General features: G+C 53.7%; 1 protein-coding gene and 1 non-coding gene across 3 annotated transcripts; one reads left to right on the forward strand and one right to left on the reverse strand.

Moving 5' to 3' along the window:
- Positions 1-5,307: 5,307 nt before the first annotated feature.
- TRNAR-UCU (transfer RNA arginine (anticodon UCU)) lies at positions 5,308-5,398 on the reverse strand. The gene is given in 2 exon segments: positions 5,308-5,343; positions 5,362-5,398. It is a non-coding gene; the product is annotated as a tRNA-Arg (tRNA).
- Positions 5,399-5,743: 345 nt separating this feature from the next.
- SLC27A4 (solute carrier family 27 member 4) lies at positions 5,744-25,696 on the forward strand. 2 transcript variants are annotated; one of them, XM_054501061.2, is made up of 13 exons: positions 5,744-6,054; positions 8,379-8,545; positions 10,405-10,799; positions 13,449-13,607; positions 14,802-14,871; positions 14,974-15,065; positions 17,146-17,255; positions 17,533-17,742; positions 17,923-18,049; positions 19,354-19,491; positions 19,699-19,863; positions 19,951-20,097; positions 24,807-25,696. In XM_054501061.2, the coding sequence occupies exons 2-13, from the start codon at positions 8,385-8,387 to the stop codon at positions 24,962-24,964; spliced, it is 1,932 nt and encodes a 643-aa protein (XP_054357036.1). In that variant the 5' UTR covers positions 5,744-6,054; positions 8,379-8,384; the 3' UTR covers positions 24,965-25,696. The 2 variants fall into 2 exon arrangements, with proteins under 2 accessions (XP_054357036.1, XP_063506439.1); XM_063650369.1 differs by having other exon boundaries at positions 5,896-6,054; positions 19,699-19,773.

Below are 25,696 nucleotides of genomic sequence, written 5' to 3' on the forward strand. Positions count from 1 at the left end.
GTTTTTGTTGTTTGAGACAAGCTCTTACCCCGTCATGTAGGCTGGAGTGCGTGGCATAATCTTGGCTCACTGTACCCTCGACTTCCTGGGCCCAAGCAGTCTTCATCTCAACCTCCCCGGTAGCTGAGGCCACAGGTACACACCACCATGCCCAACTAATTTTTTTTAAATTTATATTTATTTTTGAGACAGGGTCTCACTCTTTTTGCCCAGGCTGGAGTGCAGTGGTGTGATCTCGGCTCACTGCAACTTCTGCGTCCCAGGTTCAAGCAAGTCTCCCATAGCCTCCCCAGGAGCTGGGACTACAGGCGCATGCCATCATGCCCAGCTAATTTTTGTATTTTTTGGTAGAGATGAGGTTTCACCATGTTGGCCAGGCTGGTCTTGAACACCTGACCTCTCAGGTGATCCAGCCACCTTGGCCTCCCGAAGTGCTGGGATTACAGGCGTGAGCCACCGCGCCTGGCCGCCCAACTGATTTTAATTTTTTGTAGAGATGAGGTCTCTGTTGCACAGGCTGCTTGACCTCCTGGGCTCAAGTGATCCTCCCGCCCTTGGCCTTCCAAATAATCCAGATGTGAACCACTGTTTCCAGCCAATCAGGAGCTGTTTTATTCTTGTGTTCATAAGCACAAAAGGCTGCAGTTCATTTTGGAGTGGCAAAAAGGCATTTTCCTTGGGTAAGAGCCAAGGAACAAGGACCGGCTGGATGAAAGGTATTAGAAGAGTGGGTGGCCCTGGCTTGGGATTTAGAACCAGAAAAGCCCCAAGATGGAAGAGGCTTTAGCATTTTTCAGGCCAATTCCTCATTGCGTGAATAGATGATTGATGGCCCAGAGGCAGGCAGAGAATTGCCTGGAGTAACTAAAACACAGGCCACAGGCCCCCGGTACGTTTACCAGTGCCTCAGTTTCCCTATCTATAATCAGTTTCTAACTGTACTATATGTCAGGCAGTACCAAGCACTTGAGATGCATTATTGCATTGACACCTCAAGGTCACCACCCAAGGAGGGAGGTGGTATTTTACTTGTGTTTTACTAACGAGGCAGTAGGATAGAGCTGGGGTTGGAGCCACGGGTTGTCTGAAGATCTGCTCAGCACTGCCATACCAGGGCCCCAGCCTTCCCTGTGCGCACCACGTCTGGTTCAGGGATCCCAATAGCAGAGGAAGTGCAGGGGAGGCTGGAGGCCCACCTCAGAACCATGGACTTTTCAGGAGGAAAACTTTGTTCTGAGCTCCTTGAATCTCTGCGGGAAAAGGAGGCCATGCTAGTGAGTCCCCATACCTCACCAGTCTCTGCAGACCTGCCAGCTGTTTCTGCAGCTTCCCAGGGTCCCAGGCACCCCCACTGCAGCTCACTAAAATCAACAGTGCCAGGGTGGCAGCGGAGGTCAGACACATGGCCTTCACTGCCCAGCTGGGCAGCTCACCTGCTCTAGGCAGGCAGTGCCTGGACAACCCTGGGCCTTTATAGCACTTGTCAGGCTTAGCTGGGAATGCAGTCTGGTCTCCTGAGCATAGGGTGGCATTTGTGTTACCAGCTCATGATTGGAGAAAAATCAAACTGGCTATAGGTAATCACTGGTGAGGCCCTACCAACTTCTGCCTAGAAACGTCTATTCTCCCATCTCAGTAAACCATGCTTGCCTTCATCCTGCTCCCTGAACACACCAGGCTTCTTCCTGCCTTTGGGAACAGCACCGTGTCCCCAGGTTGTTACATGGTGAGCTCCTTGTCATTCACATCTCTGCTCAAACGTCACCGCAGAGATGTCTTTCTGGGCTTCCTGCCATCTAAAGCAGTCCCTAGTCCCCCTCCCCCTCTCTCCATGCTGTCATCTTCTGTTTATTATTATTTATTTTTTGAGATGGGGTCTCATTCTGTCACCCAGGCTGGAGTGCAGTGCCACGATCACGGCTCACTACAGCCTCGACCTCCTGGGCTCCAGGATCCTCCTGTTTTAGCCTGCCTAGTAGCTGGGCCTATGGATGCATGCCACCACGCCTAGCTAAGTTTTTTTGTTTTTTTGGTTTTGTTTTTTTTTGTTTTGTTTTCTTTTGAGACGGAGTCTTGCTCTGTCACCCAGGCTGGAGTGCAATGGCGTGATCTCGGCTTACTGCAACCTCCCTTTTCCAGGGTCAAGCAGTTCTCCTGCCTCAGCCTCCCAAGTAGCTGGGATTACAGGGGTGCACCACCATGTCCAGCTAATTTTTATTTTTAGTAGAGACGGGGTTTCACCATGTTGGCCAGGCTGGTCTCGAAATCCTGACCTCAGGTGATCTGCCCACTTTGGCATCCCAAAGTGCTAGGATTACATGCATGAGCCACCATGGCTGGCCAAGTGGTTTCTTTTTTTTTTTTTTTTTTTTCTTTTTTTTGTGGGGGATGGAGTCTCACTCTGTCGCCCAGGCTGGAGTGCAATGGCGCGATCTCGGCTCACTGCAACCTCCACCTCCCGGGTTCAGCCGATTCTCCTGCCTCAGCCTCCTGAGTAGCTGGGATTACAGGTGCCCCCACCACACCCGGCTGATTTTTTTTTTTTTAATTGTTAGTAGAGACGTGGTTTCACCATGTTGGTCAGGCTGGTCTCAAACTCCTGATCTCATGATCCCCCCGCCTCAGCCTCCCAAAGTGCTGGGATTACAGGTGTTAGCCACTGGGCTCGGCTGGTTTTTTTTGTTGTTGTTGTTTTTTAATTGTTTTTTTGTAGAGACAGGGTCTTGCTATGTTGGCTAGGCCAGTCTTGAACTCCTGGTCTCAAGCCATCCTCCTGCCTTGACCTCCCAAAGTGCTGCTATTCCAGATGTAAGCCAGCGCACCCTACCCTTTTCTTTAGAGCATTCACCACTCTGAAATTATTTTATTGGTAGAGCTGGGGGTGGTGGCTCATGCCTGGAGTCCCAGCACTTTGGGAGGCCTGGGGGGGCAGATCACTTGAGCTCAAGAGTTCCAGACTAGCCTGAACAACATGATGAAACCTCGTCTCTACTAAAAATACAAAAAATTAGCCAGGTGTGGTGGCGCACACCTGTAGCCCTAGCTACCCAGGAGGCTGAGGTAGCAGGAGCACCTGAGCCCAGGAGGTGAAGGCTGCAGTGAGCTGTGATTGTCTGGGCAACAGGAGTAAGACCCCGTCTCAAAAAAAGAAAAAAAAAAAAAAAAATTTAATGACAATACTGTGATGAGTGTCACACCAGCACAGTGAGCACTGAGTGAGGGACGACCTATTCCATCTCACTTCCACCTGTCCTCTGTGTGGCCAGCTAGACTGTAAGCAACTGAAAGGCAGGCTGTCCTGTTCTCTCTGTGTCCTCTTCCTTCTCCCTCTCAGGCCTGACCCAATGTCCGGTGGTACTGCTTTGGTTTCTCCAGTGTGACAAGCCTGACTGAAGGAGAGCAGGTGGCTGGTCACCAGCACCCTCCCGCTAACTCTCACCTGCCCATTTGCTTATGACCTCAGTAGTTGATGTGGAAGTACTCATGTTTATACTCACGGATCCTGGCGTGGATAAGGTCAGAGCCTCCAATTCAGTCTCCCTTTCATTCATTCAATAAATGTTGGCCAGGCGCAGTGGCTCACGCCTGTAATCCCAACACTTTGGGAGGCTGAGGTGGGAGGATCACGAGGTCAGGAGATCGAGACCATCCTGGCTAACACGGTGAAACCCCGTCTCTACTAAAAAAAATACAAAAAAATTAGCCAGGCCTGGTGGTGGGCGCCTGTAGTCCCAGCTACTCAGGAGGCTGAGGCAGGAGAATGGCGTGAACCTGGGAGGCGGAGCTTGCAGTGAGCCGAGATCGCGCCACTGCACTCCAGCCTGGGCGACAGAGCAAGACTCTGTCTCGGAAAAAAAAAAAAATACTCCCCACAAATCTCCACACTGACCCTGTGAGGTATTATTAATTAGTATGTCCCAATTTTTATATATAAGAACAAAATGAATCTTGACCTTTCAGCTGAGAAGTTGAACTCAATGCCCATGCCCATACCACTGCACATTCTGCTTCCTGACGGTGATACCCATGAAGGATGTGGTGCTGGAATTTACTCAAGTCCCCAAAAGGAGGCACCCTATATTCCAGAAGAAATAGGTCCAAATCCTTGTCAGACCAAAATTTCATCTTTATTTTTATTATTATTAGTTTTTTGAGACAGGCTCTCGCTGCTCTGTTGCTCAGGCTGGAGTGCAGTGGCCCAATCTCGGCTCACTGCACCCTGTGCCTCCCAGGTTCAGTGATTCTCTTGCCTCAGCTCCTGAGTAGCTAGGATTACAGACGTGCACCACCACGTCCGGCTAATTTTTGTATTTTTAATAGAGATAGGGTTTCACCATATTGGCCAGGCTGGTCTGGAACTCCTGACCTCATGTGATCTGCCCACCTCAGCCTCCCAAAGTACTGGGATTACAGGCATGAGCCACTGTGCCCAGCTTATTTTTATTTTTTGAGACACGGTCTTACTTTGTTGCCCAGGGTGGAGTGCAGTGGTGCAATCACAGCTCACTGCAGCCCCAAGTTCCAGAGCTCAAGCAATCCTCCCACCTCATCTTCCTGAGTAGCTGGGAGTACAAGCAAGAGCTACCTGGCTAATTTTTTCTTTTTCCTGTAGAGGCAGGGTCTCACTATGTTGCCCAGGCTGGTCTTGAACTCCTGGCTGAAGTGATCCTCCTGCCTCAGCCTCCAAAAGTACTGGGATTACAAGCTTGAGCCACCACGCCAGTCCCAGAATGTCTTTTTTTCTTTTTTTTTTTGAGATGGAGACTTGCTCTGTCGCCCAGACTGGAGTGCAGTGGCGCAATCTCGGCTTACAGCGACCTCCGCCTCCCAGGTTCAAGCAATTCTCCTGCCTCAGCCTCCCAGGGATCTATTAATATTTAAGGACAAGTGGCAACTGTGGATGCCCAAAATGGTTACTTAACAAGAAACCAATTTTTCAGAGGCCAGGAGTCCCAACAGGGCCGAGAATCTGGCCACTCGCCTATGGCTCTGGAGGTGACATGACAAATAAGGGCATAGGTTTATAGGTTAACTGATTTGTTGCAGGGACCAGAGATCATAGATGGTGAAGTTAACTAAGGGCCTCCGAATCCGTGTCCTTTGTGCCAACAGGTGTGCCAGGCTGCTCACAAGACGCCATGGTATGAGAAAGGATTTCTCATAGTCACTGGGACACCAGGTTTATGGCTGTGTCGCAGCAAAGTTGGGTGTCACTTATGATTTTCTTTCTGAACCTTATTTGTTAGATAGGTCCTGGAGTCCTTAAAACAAGCAGGTGGAAGTCAGGGAGTAGGAGCCATCAAAATTCGACTCTGGTGGGACTCGAACCCACAACCTTTGAATGACCACACTAGGCTCAGCTAGAAGTCCAATGCGCTATCCATTGCGCCACAGAGCCGGCTGCGGAACCTAGCCGCCCCGCTCAACTCTGCCTGAAACCGCCCTCTTAGCGAGCTTCTAGGTGTGGTGCTGGGTGTTTGCTGAACTCTGCCGGGGCCCGAGAGCGTGCTCCGGGTTTTCGGCTGTGGTGTGGACTGGGGGGGGGGCGGGGCTCTTCCTACATCCGGGCGCTGGGGACAGCAGGGGGCAAGGGCCGGGGTCGGCAGGGAGGAAGGGCCGGGGTGAAGCCCGCCTGTCTCCTTGTGGACTCGGGGGTCTCCTCCTCCGGGTGGGGCCGCGCGGCGTGGACTACAACTCCCAGCGTGCCGCGCGGCGGCGCCGCCCGAAGCCGTTGCGCGCGCAGGGCGGGCTGGGGCCGCGCTGCGCCGCCGGCTCTGTGGCTTGCCGGCCGCGGGGAAGGTGCGGCAGGCGGTGCTGCGGCCCGGCACAGCCGGTTTGGGGTGCGGGAGGCGGGCGGAGGAGGAGCGCGGCGGGCGGGGCCGGGCGGCGGGCGGGGCTGGCGGGGCGGCCGGGCCATGCAGGGCGCAGAGCCGGCTAAACCCTGCTGAGACCCGGCTCCGTGCGCCCAGGGGCGGCTAATGCCCCTCGCGCTGTCTACGCTGCTGCAACCGGGCCGCATCTGGACGGGGCGCCGCGCGGCGGAGCCGACGCCGGGTGAGCACAGACTGGGCTGGTGGGTTCCCGGGTGGTGACATGTGCCGGGCCGAGTCGGGCGAGGTGGCGGTGCGGACCCCAGGTGGGGGGCGCGCCCTGCGGCGCTATTTCCCCGACAGACGCACTGTTACGTTGCTGTCTAGGGGCGAGGGCGGCACGCGTGACCCGGGACAGGGGCCCGAGGGAACTAGTCACCCTCTTCTGGCTCTTCTTGCCCCAGCCTTCCAGGGCAGGTTCATGCCCCTCTGCTGTGCTGGGCTATGGGAGGCCAGAGATCTGAGGACCCTGGACCCTGGCGTTGGGGTTGAGGACTCTGGTTCAGTTCCCCCGCCCCCGGCTTTTGCTTTTTGCGAGGGGGAGGGGGAGATGGTGTCCCTGCGCTTCTTGTGGTCCAGACCATTCCCTTGTCCTGGCTTGGAGGCTCTCAGGCCATTTCACATTCATGACCTTCATCTACTCCCAAGAACAGGAAAACCCGGAGAAAAACAGTCCCATCAGATGTCCCCTTGAGCGAGTCCTCAAAGCTCCGGGAATGGAACTCAAGAGTTCTAGCTCAACCCAGCCCCTGAAGCACAGTCAAGTCATTCGCCTTCCCCTAAGCCCTAGACCCCAAAGATTCATCCGAGTGGCTGTGTGTGTCTGTGTGTTGGGGGGTGGTGTCTTCAAGGTCCTCCTCGCCTCCCTCAATCAGCTTTGCCCCATGGGCGGTCACCTCTCAAGCACCTCCAGGCTCTAACTCGTTTTCTAGGTCGCCCTCTATCGACCAACAGACGCACTGCGATGCCTGAGCCTATGGGCAGGGACCGCGTAGGGCTCCTTTTCCAGGGAGCTGCCCCTTTGACTTGGCCTGGTCATCCACAGAACCTCCCTGGGTTCTGGGTGGGGAGTCGAGCCAGAGACTTTTTTTTTCTTTTTTTGAGACGGAGTCTCGCTCTGTCTCCCAGGCTGGAGTGCAGTGGCACAATCTCGGCTCAATGGAACCTCTGCCTCCCGGGTTCAAGCAATTCTTCTGCCTCAGCCTCCTGAGTAGCTGGGGTTACAGGTGTGTGCCACCATGCCTGGCTAATTTTTGTATTTTTAGTAGAGACAGGGTTTCACCATCTTGGTCAGGGTGGTCTCGAACTCCTGACGTCATGATCTGCCTGCCTCGGCCTCCCAAAGTGCTGGGATTACAGGTGTGAGCCTGCCTCGGCCTCCCAAAGTGCTGGGATTACAGGTGTGAGCCACCACTACCAGCAAGCCAGAGGCTCTTAAGTCAGTACCCATCCCCAGGCCATCTGGTTTAGGGACCCTGGATGTCAGAAGAGTGAACTGTCATGTTTTGGCTAGAAAAGCCTCTTAGAACACGTCTCAGGACAACTCGGTGGTGGCCACTGCGCAGACCAGACTTCAGTCGTTCTCACATGCCTCGCTCCGCTTTTCCTCTGCAACCATGTCTGACAAACCGATATGGCTGAGATTGAGAAATTCTATAAGTCGAAACTGAAGAAGACAGAGACGCAAGAGAAAAATCCACTGCCTTCCAAAGAAACCATTGAACAGGAGAAGCAAGCAGGCGAATCGTAATGAGGCGTGCACGGCCAGTATGCACTGTACATTCCACAAGCGTTGCCTTCTTATTTTACTTCTTTTAGCTGTTTAACTTTGTAAGATGCAAAGAGGCTGGATCAAGTTTAAGTGACTGTGCTGCCCCTTTCACATCAAAGAACTACTGACAATGAAGGCCGCGCCTGCCTCTCCCATCTGTCTATCTGGCTGGCAGGGAAGGAAAGAACTTGCATGTTGGTGAAGGAAGAAGTAGGGTGGGACGACAGTGAAATCTAGCGTAAAACCAGGCTGGCCCAAGGTGTCCTGCAGGCTGTAATGCAGTTTAATCAGAGTGCCATTTTTTTTTTGTTCAAATGATTTTAATTATTGGAATGCACAGTTTTTTAAATATGCAAATAAAAAGTTTAAAAACTTAAAAAAATACGAACATTTCTCACTACACCCATTGCACAGAGGGCAGATACTAAGGTCTAGAATGTGAAAGGGTCTTGCCCAAGGTCACTTAGAGAATGGTGGGCAGAGATGGGGCTATGAGACGAGAACCAGCCTCCTGCTTCTCACTCTTGGAATTCCTCACCTCAAGTGCCAAGCCCCTAGCCTGCCCCTTCCAGGCCAAGCCTGGAAAGGGACCCCTGTGGTCAGTCACCCAACTCAGTATGGCTAAGCCTTACCACAGGCTGTCCCCTTGGGATCACAGTGGCCTGGCTGTCTGGGCTGGGAGGTAGGAGACCTGGAGGGATGGGTGTTTGGGTCCACTAACTGCCCTGTGTCCGCAGGCCACAATGCTGCTTGGAGCCTCTCTGGTGGGGGTGTTGCTGTTCTCCAAGCTAGTGCTGAAACTGCCCTGGACCCAGGTGGGATTCTCCCTGTTGTTCCTCTACTTGGGATCTGGCGGCTGGCGCTTCATCCGGGTCTTCATCAAGACCATCAGACGTGATATCTTGTGAGTACCTGGCCCAGCCTTTCCTGAGGTCTGTCACACTACAGTGAGCTTCTGGTCCCCCAAATCTCCCCAGGCCAGACCTCATGGTCTCTACCAGCACAGGGCAGCTGAGCTGAGTTCCAGAACAGCAGCCTCTGCTCCACACCCGTCCCCTGGCAATAGTACCTGGTACCTCCATCTCCAAGGTCAAAGTCTTCTCCCAGGGAATCTCCCTAACTTGAGGCTCCCAGGCCTTGGGCAGGCTTGGCCTAGGACGTACATTGAACACCAAGTGTGCTGAGACATCTGCAAGGGGTCCTGAGGACTCTGTAAGTTTATGAAAGGGTAAAGAGGAATTTTGGGGAAAGGCCCTGCCCTCAGGTTGGCAGGGGTGCGAGATGGCACAGGGGGCACTGAGTTCTAGAGCAGAGCCCCTACTCAGATGTCTGGGATAACCTGCTCCCCAAAGAAAGCCAGGTATGCTCCAAGGGACATCCTGTACCAGAAATATCTATTCCCGCTTGTTCTCTACTAGGTGCCAGGCTAGCTTTGGGGTCCAGAGAGGAATAAGGCAGACCCCATCTGCCAAGCTCAGATTGGTCAGGGGAAAGAAAGGGACATAGCACATCTGTAAACTGGCAGTGCCATGTGGGCAGAGACCCTGGTGCAGCCTTGCTCACTACTGTGTCCCAGCACCCAGTTCAGTGACCCACACCCTGCACAGGCAGCTCAGCATTTGTCAATCTCGGCTGATTGCAAAAGAAGGCACGGAATGGCACACCAGGAAGGGTGGTAGCTGTGGGAGCATGGAGCAAGGAGAAACAGCCTCCAGCCAGGACCCTGGGAATCAGAGAAGGCCTCCTGGACAAAAAGCGGCTGTGCTTGAGAGGTGCCTTAGTGGTGGTGGAAGGAGATGAGTCCAACCAGAAGGCACAGCATCAGCAACAAAGGCATGGAGTCCAGGGCTGGGCGCGGTGGCTCACACCTGTGTTCTTAGCACTTCGGGAGGCCGAAGTGGGTGGATCACTTGATCTCAGGAGTTCGAGACCAACCTGGGCAACATGGCAAAACCCCGTCCCTACCAAAATACAAAAAAGTTAGCCAGGCATGGTGGTGCGCACCTGTGGTTCCAGCTACTTGGGAGGCTGAGGTGGGAGCATCATTTGAGCCTGGGAAGCGGAGGTTGCAATGAGCTGACATTGCATCACTGCACTCCAACCTGGGTGACAGAGTGTGACTCCGTCTCAAAAAAAAAAAAAAACAAAGGTGGCAGGAGTGGGATGCTGCCAAGTGATTCCACAAACTTATTGAACATCTACTCTGCCTGGCACAGGACCCAGGGGACAGAGTGTTGAATAAGACAGAAGCCTATCCCAGCTAGGCTCATAGGGAGGAAGACTGGACAAACCAGCAAACTCATTCATTATTTACTGTGGTCATGGTGGGCCGGGGGAGCAGCTGGACTGTGGGAGGCCCCAAACAAGGAGTTTGGACTTTTACAGGAAGCTCTGGAGACCTAGGAGGTTTCTGCTGGAGCAGCAGGCTGAGAGGGTAGGAGTTGAACTCTGGAGCCAGAGAGGCCTAGAGTTCAAATCTCAGCTCAGCCACCCTCCATCCATGAAGCTCTGAGCAGGCCACGGCACCACGAGAGCCTTGATTTCCTTCTGTGTAAGGGGAGAGGGGAATCATACGAACTCTCAGTGTTATTGAGAGGCATCAGTAAGGCGGTGCATATTCCCAGCAGGAGCCGGGAGATGGAAGTGTTGTAGGAGGTCTGGCTCATGAAGCATAGGCTGGCGAGGCAGCAGCCTGGGGTAGGGTGTCAGGACCCCTCCCTCCCAACCATGGCAGGCACAGCGCCCTCTCTTGCTCGCACACAGTGGCGGCCTGGTGCTCCTGAAGGTGAAGGCAAAGGTGCGACAGTGCCTGCGGGAGCGGCGGACAGTGCCCATCTTGTTTGCCTCTACCGTTCGGCGCCACCCCGACAAGACGGCCCTGATCTTCGAGGGCACAGATACCCACTGGACCTTCCGCCAGCTGGATGAGTACTCAAGCAGTGTAGCCAACTTCCTGCAGGCTCGGGGCCTGGCCTCGGGCGATGTGGCTGCCATCTTCATGGAGAACCGCAATGAGTTCGTGGGCCTATGGCTGGGCATGGCCAAGCTTGGTGTAGAGGCGGCCCTCATCAACACCAACCTGCGGCGGGATGCTCTGCTCCACTGCCTCACCACCTCGCGTGCACGGGCCCTTGTCTTTGGCAGCGAAATGGCCTCAGGTGAGCCCCAAGGGGGTGGGGGACAAGCAGGAACCCCATGGGATCTTACACAGACCACAGCTCCCTTTCAGCCCTGTCAAGGCTTTGTGGGTCAGTGGTTAAGGGCACAGAGTGGAGTCAGACAGCTTAGGCAGTGCCACGAGTAAATGAGATCCTGGGAAAGGGACTGATTTCTCTGAGCCTCAGTTTCCTCATCCATCGTTCCTACCTCATACTGTTTTCAAAAAGGTATTTCAGCCTGGGCATAGTGGCTCACACCTGTAATCTCAGTATGTTGGAAGGCCAAGGCAGGAGGATCCCTTGAGCCCAGGAGTTTGAGACCAGCCTAAGCAACATAGTAAGACCCTGTCTCTACTAAGAAACTTTTTTTGAGACAGGGTCTTGCCCTGTCACCCAGGCTAGAGTGCAGTGGTGCAGTCACAGCTCACTGCAGCCTTGACCTCTCAGGCTCAAGCAGTCCCTCCACCTCAGCCTCCTGAATAGCTGGGACCACAGACATGCACCACCATGCCTGGCTAAATTTCGCATTTTTTGTAGATACTCAGTTTTGCCATGTTGCCCATGCTGGTCTTAGATTCTTGAGTTCAAGCGATCCACCCACCTCTGCCTGTCAAAGTGCTGGGATTATAGGCATGAACCACCACACCTGGGCTACTAAAAAAAGTTTTTAAAAAATTAGCTAGGCATGGTGACATGGACCTGTAGTCCCAGCTATTCGGAGGCTGAGGCAGGAGGATCACTTAAGACTAAGAGGTTGAGGCTGCAGTGGGTGATGATTGTGCCGCTTCACTCTAGCCTGGCAGACAGAGTGAGACCCCGTCTCAAAAAAAAAAAAAAAAAGGCCAGGTGTGGTGGCTCATGCCTGTAAATCCCAGCACTTTGGGAGGCCAAGGTGGGCAGCTTTGAGGTCAGGAGTTTGAGACCAGCCTGGCCAACATGGTGAAACCCCACCTCTAATAAAAATACAAAAAAAACCTAGCCGAGCATGGTGGTGCACACCTGTAGTCCCAGCTACTCGGGAGACTGAGGTAGGAGAATCGCTTGAACCCAGGAGACAGAGGTTGCAGTGAGCTGAGATCACGTCACTGCACTCCAGCCTGGATGACAGAGAGAGGTTACGTGTCAAAAAAAAAAAAAAGACACTTCACTTGAAGCACTAGCAACATGGCTGATGCTAGGTGGCCCCTCAGTACAATGGTAATCATCCTTGTGACTAATTAGGCCGTATCTAGCTCATCTGTAAAATGGGAACAAAATTAATTCCCCACTTTCCTCACAGAGCCTGCATTTGATTTGCTGCCACATTGGGCACCTGCAAAGTACTGAGGTTGCTGCTTTCCAAGAGCAGCTCTAATCTCTATAAAGACCGGGTGAGGTAGAGATCTTGGTTTTATGGATGGTGAGCCTGGGGTTCAGAGGGGTTTGTGAGGAGCTCACCCAAGGTCACACAGTTAGTAAGTGGTAGAACTGGGGTTTGATCTTCAGCTTGACCACAGCACTCTGTTTTTTCTCCCCACACTGTTGTGCTTGTGGGATAATGAATAGGGAAGACATTAGGATGCTGAAAGGGGGCCAGGCACAGTGGCTCACTCCTGTAATCCCAGCACTTTTGGAGGCCGAGGAGGGCAGGTCACCTGAGCTCAAGAGGCAAAGACTAGACTGGCCAACATGGGGAAACCCTGTTTTTACTAAAAATACAAAAATTAGCCAGGTGTGGTGGTGCACGCCTGTAATCTCGGCTACTCAGGAGGCTGAGGCACAAGAATCACTTGAACCAAGTGAGCCGTGATCATGCCACTGCACTCCAGCCTGGGCAACAGAGTGAAACTCTGTCTTAAAAAAAAAAAAAAAAAAAAAAAAAGATGCTGAAAGGGGGCCAGGCACAGTGTGGCTCAAGCCTGTAATCCCAGCACTTTGGGAGGCCAAGGCAGGAGAATCTCTTGAGCCCAGGAGTTCAAGACCAGCTTGGACAATATAATGAGACCCTGTCTCTATTTAAAAAAGCAAAAAAAAAAAGAAAGAAAAGAAAAAAATGGTGCTGAAAGGGGAGAGGGAAGAAGAGAGGGTTGGGCAAATCAAGAGGAAGCCAGGAAGGTGGGGCCAAGCCGACCAGCGCTGCTCCATGCCCAGGCGGGTGGTGATGTGGTGCCTGTGCAGTGCACAGGGGAGCCTGAAAGAAGGTTCCCACTCTCAGAAGGGGATGGAGGGCCACTGGCCTCTGACCCGCACTCCTCCCTTCTATCTGGTGCCCCACAGAGTAAGTAGTGCGGGATAGTGGGTGGGAGCCCAGACCTCGATGTGAGGTAGAGCTGGCATTGCATGCCAGGTCCAGCACATTCTAGCTGTGAGCAGGTCCTCTCATTCTCGGAGCCTCAGTCTTCTCATCTGTAAGAGGGGCTGTCAGTGGTCCCTCCTTCCCAGGGCCATGAGACCAGAGAATGCAGGTAAAGCGGGCCTGCTCTGTGGTTAGCCCGTGGCTAATAGAACCATCGCCGGTGCCCCTGTCAACACTGAAGGCCCAGTTGTTTCACTGCCTCTCCTCCTGCCCAGCCAGTCTCCTCAGCAACATGGCCAGCCCTGCTGGGAGCAGAAGTCCTTGGGAACATGGGGATTTCTGGCCTGCCTGCTGACTGCCCTGTCTCCCCACAGCCATTTGTGAGATCCATGCCAGCCTGGACCCCTCGCTCAGCCTCTTCTGCTCTGGCTCCTGGGAGCCCAATGCGGTGCCTACAAGCACAGAACACCTGGACCCTCTGCTGAAAGATGCTCCCAAGCACCTGCCCATTTGCCCTGACAAGGGCTTCACAGGTGGGCTCTGTCCCCTCCCCATAGGGGGGCTCTCACACTGGCCCTGGACAGAGCACTGGCCTCAGTGCCAGAAGGAGGCTTTTCTGGAAACTTGCCATGTGCCTGGAACATGTCACGTCGCCTCCCTTTTTCCATCTGGAAAATGGTGACAGTAAACCTGGGCCACTCCAGGGTTACTGTGAAGGTGACATGAGCTGATGTGTGTCACAGTGCCAGATACAGGGCTGAGAACACAGGAGCTCACAAAGTCTAGTTTGATTTGTTGAACAAGCTTTCATTGATGCCTAATGGGCAGAATCCTGTGGATTCCAGGAACCCGCCTGGTCTGGGCTTTGGTTGGGGTTGGGTGGGAGGGTGAGTGAGGAGCAAGACCCTTTGAATATTCATCAAGTGCCTCTTCAGTGCAGGACACCTCAGGATCTCCAGCTGTGATCCTCTCCTAGCACTGTGCTGCCTCCCTGACCCCGACTCCAGGCAGCCTTCCTGAGCCTCTCACTCCTCTTCTTTTATACTGTAGCCTACCTGGTTCTTCTGCTCTTCTCATTCCCTTTCCTGTGAAGTGTTCTAAACACGTGGAGTCTCCCTGTGGAGTTCCTGACCTCCAGGGAACCTCAAGTTTGGTAGGGCCGAGCCTCGCATAGAAACTCTAACGTGGCAATCCCTGTCGAGGGCTGCAGAGTGGGACAGATCAATGCTCAGCAGAAGCTACCTCAACACCCCACTTCCTGCAGCTAATGCCTCCCTGTGCTCTATGACTTGGGGCAGGTGTCACCTTTATCAGGAAGCCCACCTGGCACCACCTCCCCTCCTGCAAGCTTGGGCCGAATGTGGCTACTGGGTTTCAACAGGTCCTGTGCCCTCCCTCGGCACTTGTTGCTTAGTATTGGAATTGCCTGTGTCCTCATCTGACTTCCACTGAGCTGTGACTGCCAAGAGGGCCAGGCCCGTGCCCATCTTACTCACTGATGTCTCTCTCTACCAGGGCCTAGCACAGAGCAAGGGCCCAGGAAATATTTGTTGGAATGGATGCCGGTGTTAGAGCTGAATGGTATCTGAGGTTATCAGAACAGGCTTCCTAGCAAGGGTGTGATGGGAACAGGTGTTGAAGGGTGTACACCTGCAGGTGTCCATCTGTGTGACCCTGTGCCCAGCCCTGAGCTGCCCCCGACAGCCACTCGCGTCTGTTTTCTTTAGATAAACTGTTCTACATCTACACATCAGGCACCACAGGGCTGCCCAAGGCCGCCATCGTGGTGCACAGCAGGTAAGGGGCAGTTGCCCAGGGTGGGGTAGGCACAGGCAGGGCTGGGGAGCCTCCTTCTGCCTTTCTAGGGCCCACTCAGCCCTTGGCCCTGTGCCCTCCCAGGTATTACCGCATGGCTGCCCTGGTGTACTATGGATTCCGCATGCGGCCCAACGACATCGTCTATGACTGCCTCCCCCTCTACCACTCAGCAGGTAACTCTAGGGCTGTCACACAGCCTCCAGCACCTGCCAGGTCTCCAGGAACCCCACCCCCATCAGGCAGTGTGCTGCAGTAGAAACATACAGCTTTGGGCCAGGCGCGGTAACTCACACCTGTAATCCCAGCACTTTGGGAGGCCAAGGCGGGCGGATCACTTGAGGCCAGGAGTTCGAGACCAGCCTGGCCAACATGGCGAAACCCCATCTCTACTAAAAATACAATAATTAGGCCGGGTGCGGTGGCTCATGCCTGTAATCCCAGCACTTTGGGAGGCCAAGGCAGGCGGATCACTTGAGGCCAGGAGTTCGAGACCATCCTGGCTAACATGGTGAAACCCCGTCTCTACTAAAAGTACAAAAAATTAGCCAGGCGTGGTGGCTCATGCCTGTAGTCCCAGCTACTCGGGAGGCTGAGGCAGGAGAATGGCGTGAACCCAGGAGGTGGAGTTTGCAGTGAACCGCGATCGTGCCACTGCACTCCAGCCTGGGCAACAGTGCAAGACTCTGTCTCAAAAAAAAAAAAAAAATTATCTGGGTGTGGTGGTGTGTGCCTGTAATCCCAGCTATCTGTGAGGCTGAGGCACGAGAATTGCTTGAGCCTGGGAGGCAAAGGTTGTAGTGAGCTGAGATGACGCCACTGCATTCCAGCCTGGGCAACAGAGCGAGACACTATCTCAAAAAAAAAAAAAAAAAAAATTAGCTGGGTCTAGTGGCGTGTGCCTGTAATCCCAGCTACCTGTGAGGCTGAGGCACGAGAATTGCTTGGACCTGGGAGGCAAAGGTTGCAGTGAGCTGAGATCACGCCACTGCACTCCAGCCTGGGCAACAGAGCGAGACACTGTCTCAAAAAAAATAAAAATAGGCCGGGTGTAGTGGCTCGCGCCTGTAATCCCAGCACTTTGGGAGGCTGAAGCGAGCGGATCACGAGGTCAGGAGTTTGAGACCAGTCTGGTCAACATGGTGAAACCCCGTCTCTACTAAAAGTACAAAAAATAGCTGGGCTTGGTGGCGGGTGCCTGTAATCTCAGCTACCTGGGAGACAGAGGCAGTAGAATGGTTTGAACCCAGGAGGCAAAGGTTGCAGTGAGCCTAGATCACACCATTGCACACCAGCCTGGGTGACAAGGCAAGACTCCGTCTCAAAATAAATAAATAAATAAATTCAATTTAATTTAAAAATAAAAGTAAAAATAAACAGGATTAGCCAGGCGTGGTGCACATGCCTATGGTCTCAGCTACTGGGGAGGCTGAGACAGGAGAATCACTTGAGCCTGGGAGTTTAAGGCCAGCCTGGGCAACATGGTGAGACCTGTCTCTAAAAAAATTTTGTTTTAGGCCAGGTGTGGTGGCTCACGCCTGTAATCCCAGCACTTTGGGAGGCCGAGGCGGGCAGATCACAAGGTCAGGAGATCGAGACTATCCTGGCTAACACGATGAAAGCCCGTCTCTACTAAAAATACAAAAAAGAAAAAAAAATTAGCCGGGCATAGTGGTGGGCGCCTGTAGTCCCAGCTACTTGGGAGGAGGAGGCAGGAGAATGGCATGAACCCGGAAGGCGGAGCTTGCAGTGAGCCGAGATGGCATCACTGCACTCCAGGCTGGGAGACAGAGCGAGACTCCGTCTCAAAAAAAAAAAAAAAAAATGGTTGTTTTAAATTGAAAAAAGGATGAGCACACCAGCCTCACAGCATGTGTGGCAGTGTCCCACGGGGCATCTGGGCCTGTCTCATTTCAGTTTGTTTCCACAGATATGCATGGCATTGCTGCTTGTTTGTAGGGGCTTAAGGGAAGACAGAGCTTGAATAAATATAGCTCCTGCCCTCCAGGTGCTTAGAGTCGGATGTATATGTGAGTGTAGGAGAGAGGCAGGGAGCTAGAGTGCAGCACCAGGGAAGAGCCTGGTGATGGAAGCCGGGGAGGCTTCTTGGAGGAGGTCACCCAAGGCAGGCAGATGTGAGGTGCAGAAGCCTGCAGGGCAGCACAAGCCTGCCTGGCCGGATGGCAGTATCACTGATTTGGGGCCAGGGAGGGTCTTCATCTCGCTGACCCTCAGGGGCCATCCCTCTGCCTCCAGGAAACATCGTGGGAATCGGCCAGTGCCTGCTGCATGGCATGACAGTGGTGATTCGGAAGAAGTTCTCAGCCTCCCGGTTCTGGGACGATTGTATCAAGTACAATTGCACGGTGAGCGAGAGCGGGAAGGGCGAGCTGTCCCTTTCCCCTAGTTACCCTCTTCCCAACTACACTCCAGGGCATCTGTCTTATAGCTGAGGTGGCCAGTCATTCCAAAGGGCTCATTTGTGGCAGAGTTCCCATTGTTCAGATGGGGAGGCTGAGACCCGGAGAGGGAAAGGATGGCACGGCCAGCCCCTGGGGAGAGTAGGGGTTTGAGGGATCAGGAGAATCCTAGTGTAGTGAGGGCAGCCTCTAGAGCCGCGAATCACACCAAGTTCACCCCTAGATTGTGCAGTACATTGGTGAACTGTGCCGCTACCTCCTGAACCAGCCACCGCGGGAGGCAGAAAACCAGCACCAGGTTCGCATGGCACTAGGCAATGGCCTCCGGCAGTCCATCTGGACCAACTTTTCCAGCCGCTTCCACATACCCCAGGTGGCTGAGTTCTACGGGGCCACAGAGTGCAACTGTAGCCTGGGCAACTTCGACAGCCAGGTGCGGCCAGGTTGGGGATGGGCGAGGCTGCTGCAGGGATGGCCCACGGAAGGCACTGGACACAGAGGGGAGGGCAGAGTTCCAGCGTGAGAGTGTGGGTGCTGCAGTCCCACTTCCCCCTCATTGTCCAGTTTTGGGCCTATGGTGAGAGAGCCCAGGCCCAAGTCTTGGCCTTCGCAGGTGGGGGCCTGTGGCTTCAATAGTCGCATCCTGTCCTTCGTGTACCCCATCCGGTTGGTACGTGTCAACGAGGACACCATGGAGCTGATCCGGGGGCCCGACGGCATCTGCATTCCCTGCCAGCCAGGTCTGCCACTTCAGGGTCAGAGAGGGAGGGGTTGTCCTGGGAAGGAAGGAGGCCAGGCGTGTGTGTGGATGGGGAGCCCTGTTCTGACCAGTGGCCATCAGTTAGCTCTGCTCTTAGGGTTACAAGTTACTCATTTATTTGTGTATCCATCCATTCATTCATTCACCATTCTATCTGTACATCAGTCCATTCATTCATTCTTTTTTTTTTTTATTTGAGATGGAGTCTCACTCTGTCGCCCAGGCTGGAGTGCAGTGGCGTGAGCTCGGCTCACTCTAACCTCTGCCTCCTGGGTTCAAGCAATTCTCTTTTCTCACCCTCCTGAGTAGCTGGAATTACAGGCATACACCACCATGCCCGGCTAGTTTTTCTATTTTCAATAGAGATAGGGTTTCACCATGTTGTCCAGGTTGGTCTCGAACTCCTGTCTTCAAGTGACCCATCCACTTCGGCCTCCCAAATGTTGGTATTATAGGTGTGAGCCACCATGCCTGGCCTCATTCATTCATTTTCATATTGACTCCAAATGACCCTGAGTCCAGGCTGCTTGAGATTTATTCTGGCTCAGCTCCTTAGCTCTGTGTCGTGGGCGAGTATTCAGCCTCACTGTGCCTAAGTCCCCTTATCTACAGACTGTGCCCATGGCAGCACCTGCACATGGGGCTGGCCTGAGGATTATGTTTCATAAAGAACATAAAACTCTGAGTGGGTCCTGGCATGGAGCAGAAGCTTGGGGTGCTGGCTTTGTTAGGCTGTCCCCAAGGAGCCTGACCTATGTTCATCCTCCCATCAGTTTCGAGAACAGACATCACTGGCTCAGTGTGTCCGACCTGCCAAGATGAGCTCCTGGGCTGGGGGAGGGTGGGGCATTTCTGTGGCAAGCAGCATGACTCAAATCAGATCAAGACGCAGAGTACAGGCTGGGAGTGTTGGCTCACACCTGTAATCCCAGCACTTTGGGAGGCCGAGGCAGGTGGATCACCTGAGGTCAGGAGTTCGAGACTAGCCTGCCAAACAGGATGAAACCCATCTCCACTAAAAAGTAAAAAAAAAAAAATTAGCTGGGCCTGTTGGCATGCGCCTGTAATCTCAGCTACTCAGGAGGCTAAGGCAGGAGAATTGCTTGAACCCAGGAGGTAGAGGTTGCAGTAAGCCAAGATTGCACTGCTGCACTCCAGCCTGGGCAACAAGAGCAAAACTCCGTCTCAAAAAAAAAAAAAAAAAAAGACGCAGGGTACACCTGGTGACAGGACGGGTGGGAGAGGCTGCCTAGGGCAGATCTGACCCTGCCTTCCCCACCCCAGGTGAGCCGGGCCAGCTGGTGGGCCGCATCATCCAGAAAGACCCCCTGCGCCGCTTCGATGGCTACCTCAACCAGGGCGCCAACAACAAGAAGATCGCCAAGGACGTCTTCAAGAAGGGGGACCAGGCCTACCTTACTGGTGGGTCCCCAGCCCTTCATAGCCCCTTCCTGAGGGTTGGGGGAGGAGGGGACCTTTTCCCACCTCCAGAGGACACCTTCCCAGGACTCCCCCAGTCCTGGCCCTTGTGGTCAAACAAATCCTTGGGCTCCAGCAAAGCCTCCCTGGCTTGAGCCCTGGACTCAGAGCTGGCCAGGCCCAGCCCTGCCTCATCCGGCCCCTCCCTAGGTGATGTGCTGGTGATGGACGAGCTGGGCTACCTGTACTTCCGAGACCGCACTGGGGACACGTTCCGCTGGAAAGGTGAGAATGTGTCCACCACCGAGGTGGAGGGCACACTCAGCCGCCTGCTGGACATGGCTGACGTGGCCGTGTATGGTGTCGAGGTGCCAGGTATGTGCAGGCAGGCGCAAGGTGTGGGTAGGGAGGCACCACCCAGGGGCACCACCAGCTGCTCAGTGTCTACCCTGCCACCCCCAGGAACCGAGGGCCGGGCCGGAATGGCTGCCGTGGCCAGCCCCACTGGCAACTGTGACCTGGAGCGCTTTGCTCAGGTCTTGGAGAAGGAACTGCCCCTGTATGCGCGCCCCATCTTCCTGCGCCTCCTGCCTGAGCTGCACAAAACAGGTGTGTCCCTCCCCTGCTCCAGCTCTCGGATCCCAGGTCCCTTCCCGTTTCCTTCTGGAGAGACCCGGTTAGCTGTTATTTGACCTCTGCACACAGTCTGGCCGGGCAGTTGGTAAAGTGACCTGCCTGTGTAGAGGTGAGCAGACGGGGCTGGCAGAGAGGACACACATTGTTCCTTAGTAGAACACGTATTAGGTGCCAGGCACGGCGCTAAGCCTCGGGATACGGGTGGTGAGCTCTGGACGTTTGCCTTCTTGGAGTTTTAGAGCAGGAGAGAGGCTGGCCTAGGACAAGGCATTCCAAAGGTAAAGAATCGACCACATAATCTGTCATGAGATTAGAGTTAAACAGATAAAAAGAAAAAAATGAACCACAGAGCAAGCTGATAGGAAAGCAAAAAGGAGGGACGCTTGGGATGACTAGAAGGCTCCTCTGAGGAGGGGATGGTTCAGCTGAGACCTGAATGAAAGGAAGGACTTTATGGCAGTGGGAGGCACTCTAGGCTGCAGGAATAGACACTGTAAAGCCCCCGAAGCAGGAAGGAGCTTGGGTGCTGGAGGAACGAAAGGGGGCCCCCAAAGGCTGGAGCCAAGTGAGAGAGGCAGGCAGTGGCATGAAGTGGGAGAGAAGCCAGCAGGGGCCAGAAGCCCAGGGCCTTGCAGGCCAGGTAAGAGTCGGGACTGTCCCAGGGGCAGTAGGGAGCCACAGAAGCATCTCAGCAAGGCCGGGCGCAGTGGCTCATGCCTGTAATCCTGGCACTTTGGGAGGCCAAGGCGGGCAGATCACTTGAGGTCAGGAGTTCGAGACCAGCCTGCCCAACATGGCAAAATCCCATCTCTACTAAACATATAAAAATTAGCTGGCTGGGCGTGGTGGCTCACGCCTGTAATCCCAGCACTTAGGAGGCCGAGGTGGGTGGATCATTTGAGGTCAGGAGTTTGAGACCAGCCTGGCCAACATGGTGAAATCCCATCTCCCCTAAAAATACAAAAAATAAAAGTAAAAAAAAAAATTAAGCTGGGCATGGTGGCTCACACCTGTAATCTCAGCACTTTGGGAGGCCAAGGCAGATGGATTGCCTGAGCTCAGGAGTTTGAGACCACCCAGGGCAACATGATGAAACCCTGTCTCTACCAAAAATACAAAAAAATTAGCCAGGTGCCAGGTGGATTACGTGGCTCACGCCTGTAATCCCAACACTTTGGGATTAAATTTTGTTTAATTAACTTAAATTTATTTATTTATTTATTTATTTATTTATTTATTTATTTATTTGAGATGGAATCTTGCTCTATCGCCCAGGCTGGAGTGCAGCTGTAGTCCCAGCTACTTGGGAGGCTGTGGCAGGAGAATCGCTTGAGCCCCGGAGGTGGAGGTTGCAGTGAGCTGAGATCGCGCCACTGCACTCCAGTTTGGGTTGCAGAGTGAGACTCCGTTTCAAAAAGAAAAAAAAAAATTAGCCAGGCATGGTGGTGGGCGCCTGTAATCCCAGCTACCTGGGAGGCTGAGGCATGAGAAGCACTTGACCCTGGGAGGTGGAGGTTGCAGTAAACCGAGACCGTGCCACTGCACTCCAGCCTGGGAGACAGAGTGAGACTCTGTCTCAAAAAAAAAAAAAAAAAAAAAAAAAATTAGCCGGGCGTGGTGGTACATACCTGTAATCCCAGCGACTCGGGAGGCTGAGACAGGAGAATTGCTTGAACCCAGGAGACCCAGGAGGCACAGGTTGCAGTGAGCTGAGATCATGCCACTACACTCCAGCCTGGGCGACAGAGTGAGACTCTGTCTCAAAAGAAAAGCATCTCAGCAGGTGGGAACCTGGTCAGACTCATGCTCTACAAAGCTCTCTGGCTGCTGTGTACAGAGTGGGAGAGGATTGCAGGCAGCCCTGAGGGAGCTGGGAGGGGCTGTTGCAGTTGTCCAGGTGGGAGGTGGGCAGCGGGCCTGCAGTTGCCCACAAGACAGCACCGTCTTTCTATCTGTTGGCCCATTGGTGGCTCTCAAGAGTTCCCTGGTGGGCAGGAAATGCTAAGGCTCATGCCCATACCTGCCCCTGCTTTCCTCAGCCCTAGGTGCCTCTTCTGGGCCCTCCCTGGCTGCTCACCCTTTGGAGCACATTTCCCTGGCCACCTCCCACGTTGTCATCATATCAGTCCTGCCTTGATGGTGGGCACTCCCTAGCCAGTGTGGCTTCTGCCAGACAGTGGGTACCTGGAGTGCCTAAAGCATTGGGGAGGGTTTAGGACTTCAGTGTGGTTCTGAAGGATAGAGACACTGTGGCTAGGCTAATGGCCAAGACCGCGAGCTTCCAGAGGATTGAGCAGCACCATACTTCTGTCCAGGAAAGGCAGGGAGGCTCTCAGACCTTGTATTTCAGATGGGCTTTGCCACAGAACAAACCACCCCCAAACTTACTTGCCCCAAAATGGCTCGAAACAACCACTTTATTTATTCATAATTCTGTGGGTAAGCAATTTAGGGGTTAAGTGCAGCTGAGCAGTTCTTCTGTTGACCTTGCTTTGGGGTCACTGAAAGAGTTGTCATCACTTAGTAACTTAGCTGGGGCAGGAGGCAGTTAGATGGCCTCACCCACGTGTCTGGCTCTCGGCTGCTTACTTCTGCAGCACTGTCCAACAGAACTTTCTGCAGCGATGGAAATGTTCTAGGTTTCTGCTGTCCAACACGATAGCTACTAGCCTGGCAGAGCTACTGAGCACTTGAAAGGTGGCTGCTGGCTGGACGCCATGGCTCACGCCTGTAATCCCAACACTTTGGGATTAAATTTTGTTTAATTAACTTAAATTTATTTATTTATTTATTTATTTGAGATGGAGTCTTGCTCTGTCGCCCAGGCTGGAGTGCAGTGGCGCAATCTCAGCTCACTGCAACCTTTGCCTCCTGGGTTCAAGTGATTCTCCTGTCTCAGCGTCCCCAGTAGCTGGGATTACAGGCACGTGCCACCACACCTGGCTAATTTTTGTATTTTTTTTATTAGACATGGGGTTTTGCCATGTTGGCCAGGCTGGTCTCAAACTCCTGACCTCAGGTGATCCGCCCACCTTGGCCTCCCAAAGTGCTGGGATTACAGGCGTAAGCCACCATGCCCGGCCTTGTTTAATAATTTAAATGTAAATAGCCACATGAGGTCATATCGGACGGCGCCGGTCTGGGCCCTCACCTGGGATGGCTCATCTCTGCTCCACGTGGCCTCTCACCCTTTGGAAGGCTAGACTAGCCCCAGGGCACCCCAAGCAGGTAGAGGTGGAAGATGCAAGGTCCCCCAAGGCCTAGACTCACCCAGAACTCCTACAACGTTGCTTTTACCACCTTCTGTTGGTTAAAGCAAGTTGTAAAGCCAGTCCAGATTGAGGCCAATGGAGATTGAAAAAGTTGAGCTCTTGCCAGGAGAAGTGCCAAAGCCACATAGCAGAGGTGTGTGTGTACAGGGAGGGGAGGAATATGCAGCCATTTTTGGTAGTCTGTCTCATCCAGGTTCCAATCCCACTTCTACCACCCTGAGCATCAGTCTTCTCATCTGTACAGGATTAATACCATTGATTGAAAGATGCAGCCAGGCGTGGCAGCTCATGCTTGTAATGCTAGCACTTTGGGAGGCTGAGGCAGGTAGATCGCTTGAGCCCAGGAGTTCAAGATCTGGGTGGGCAACATGGCGAAACCCCATCTCTACAAGAAATACAAAACTTGGCCAGGTGCAGTGGCTCACGCCTGTAATCCCAGCACTTTGGGAGGTCGAGGAGGGTGGATCATCTGAGGTCAGGAGTTCGAGACCAGCCTGACCAACATGGTGAAACCCCGTCTCTACTAAAAGTACAAAAAATTAGCTGGTCGTGGTGGTGGGTGCCTGTAATCCCAGCTACTTGGGAGGCTGAGGCAGGAGAATTGCCTGAACCTGGGAGGCAGAGGTTGCAGTGAGCCAAGATCGAGCCACTGCATTCCAGCCCCGGTGACAGTGCGAGATTCCGTCTCCAATAAAGAAAGAATTACAAAACTTAGCCAGGCACAGTGGTGCACACCTATAGTCCTGGCTACTTGGGAGGCTGAGGTAGGAGGATCACTTGAGGCCGTCAGGTGGAGGTTACAGTGAGTTGAGATGGCATCACTTCACTCCAACCTGGGTGATAGAGCGAGACCCTGTCTCAATAAAAAAGAAAAAAATACCATGAATTCTTTATATACGAGTAAGAAAATATGTGCTGCTAATTATACTAGTTCAGAGATGTTAAAATCTGCAAGCACGTCCATGTTAGAATCCAGAGAATACGGTTGAGCACCTGCCTTATGGGGCTGATGTACAGATGAAATAAGCTTACACTGTTACCTGGTAGGTACTCAAAGGGAGACATCACAGTCAGAAGACCTCAGTTCTGGTCCCCACTCTGCTGTCACTCAGTATGTGACACTAGGCAAACAGCCTCCCTTCTCCAGGCCTGTTTTCCCATCTGCAAAGTAGGGGAGGGTGGGTAACTAGCAGCTGTCCCCATGCCCCAACTCTGCCACGGCTGCTCTATTACTTTAGGTAATAGGTGGAACATTCTTTGCAAACTGTAAAGGGCTGTGCCTCCTCCTCCCCCACTTCCCTCCCCTGTTTGTCCTCCAGCCCTGCTCCCTGCCTTCCTCAGCACTGGTGGTTGGGAAGCTGGGAGCTCTTGCCCCTGCCCTGCACTGAGTCTTCTTCCCTGCTCCCCCAGGGACCTACAAGTTCCAGAAGACAGAGCTACGGAAGGAGGGCTTTGACCCAGCTATTGTGAAAGACCCGCTCTTCTATCTAGATGCCCGGAAGGGCCGCTACGTCCCACTGGACCAAGAGGCCTACAGCCGCATCCAGGCAGGCGAGGAGAAGCTGTGATTCCCCCCATCCCTCTGAGGGCTGGTGGATGCTGGATCCAGAGCCCCAGGTTCCTCCCCAGAGGGGTCCTGGACAAGGCCAGACCAAAGCAAGCAGGGCCTGGCACCTCCATCCTGAGGTGCTGCCCCTCCATCCAAAACTGCCAAGTGACTCACTGCCTCCCCAACCCTTCTAGAGGCTTTCTGTGAAAGTCTCATGTCCAAGTTACGTCTTCTGGGCTGGGCAGGCCCTCTGGTTCCCAGGCTGAGACTGACGGGTTTTCTCAGGATGATGTCTTGGGTCAGGGTAGGGAGAGGACAAGGGGTCACCAAGCCCTTCCCAGAGAGCAGGGAGCTTATAAATGGAACCAGAGCAGAAGTCCCCAGACTCAGGAAGTCAACAGAGTGGGCAGGGACAGTGGTAGCATCCATCCGGTGGCCAAAGAGAATCGTAGCCCCAGAGCTGCCCAAGTTCATTGGGCTCCACCCCCACCTCCAGGAGGGGAGGAGAGGACCTGACATCTGTAGGTGGCCCCTGATGCCCCATCTACAGCAGGAGGTCAGGACCACACCCCCGGTCTCTCCCCACTCCCCCATCCTCCTCCCTGGGTGGCTGCCTGATTATCCCTCAGGCAGGGCCTCTCAGTCCTTGTGGGTCTGTGTCACCTCCATTTCAGTCTTGGCCTGGCTATGAGGGGAGGAGGAATGGGGGAGGGGGCTCAGGGGCCAATAAACTCTGCCTTGAGTCCTCCTA

The sequence above is a fragment of the Pongo pygmaeus genome, chromosome 13 (assembly GCF_028885625.2).
Source record: "Pongo pygmaeus isolate AG05252 chromosome 13, NHGRI_mPonPyg2-v2.0_pri, whole genome shotgun sequence".
Lineage (NCBI taxonomy): Eukaryota > Metazoa > Chordata > Mammalia > Primates > Hominidae > Pongo > Pongo pygmaeus.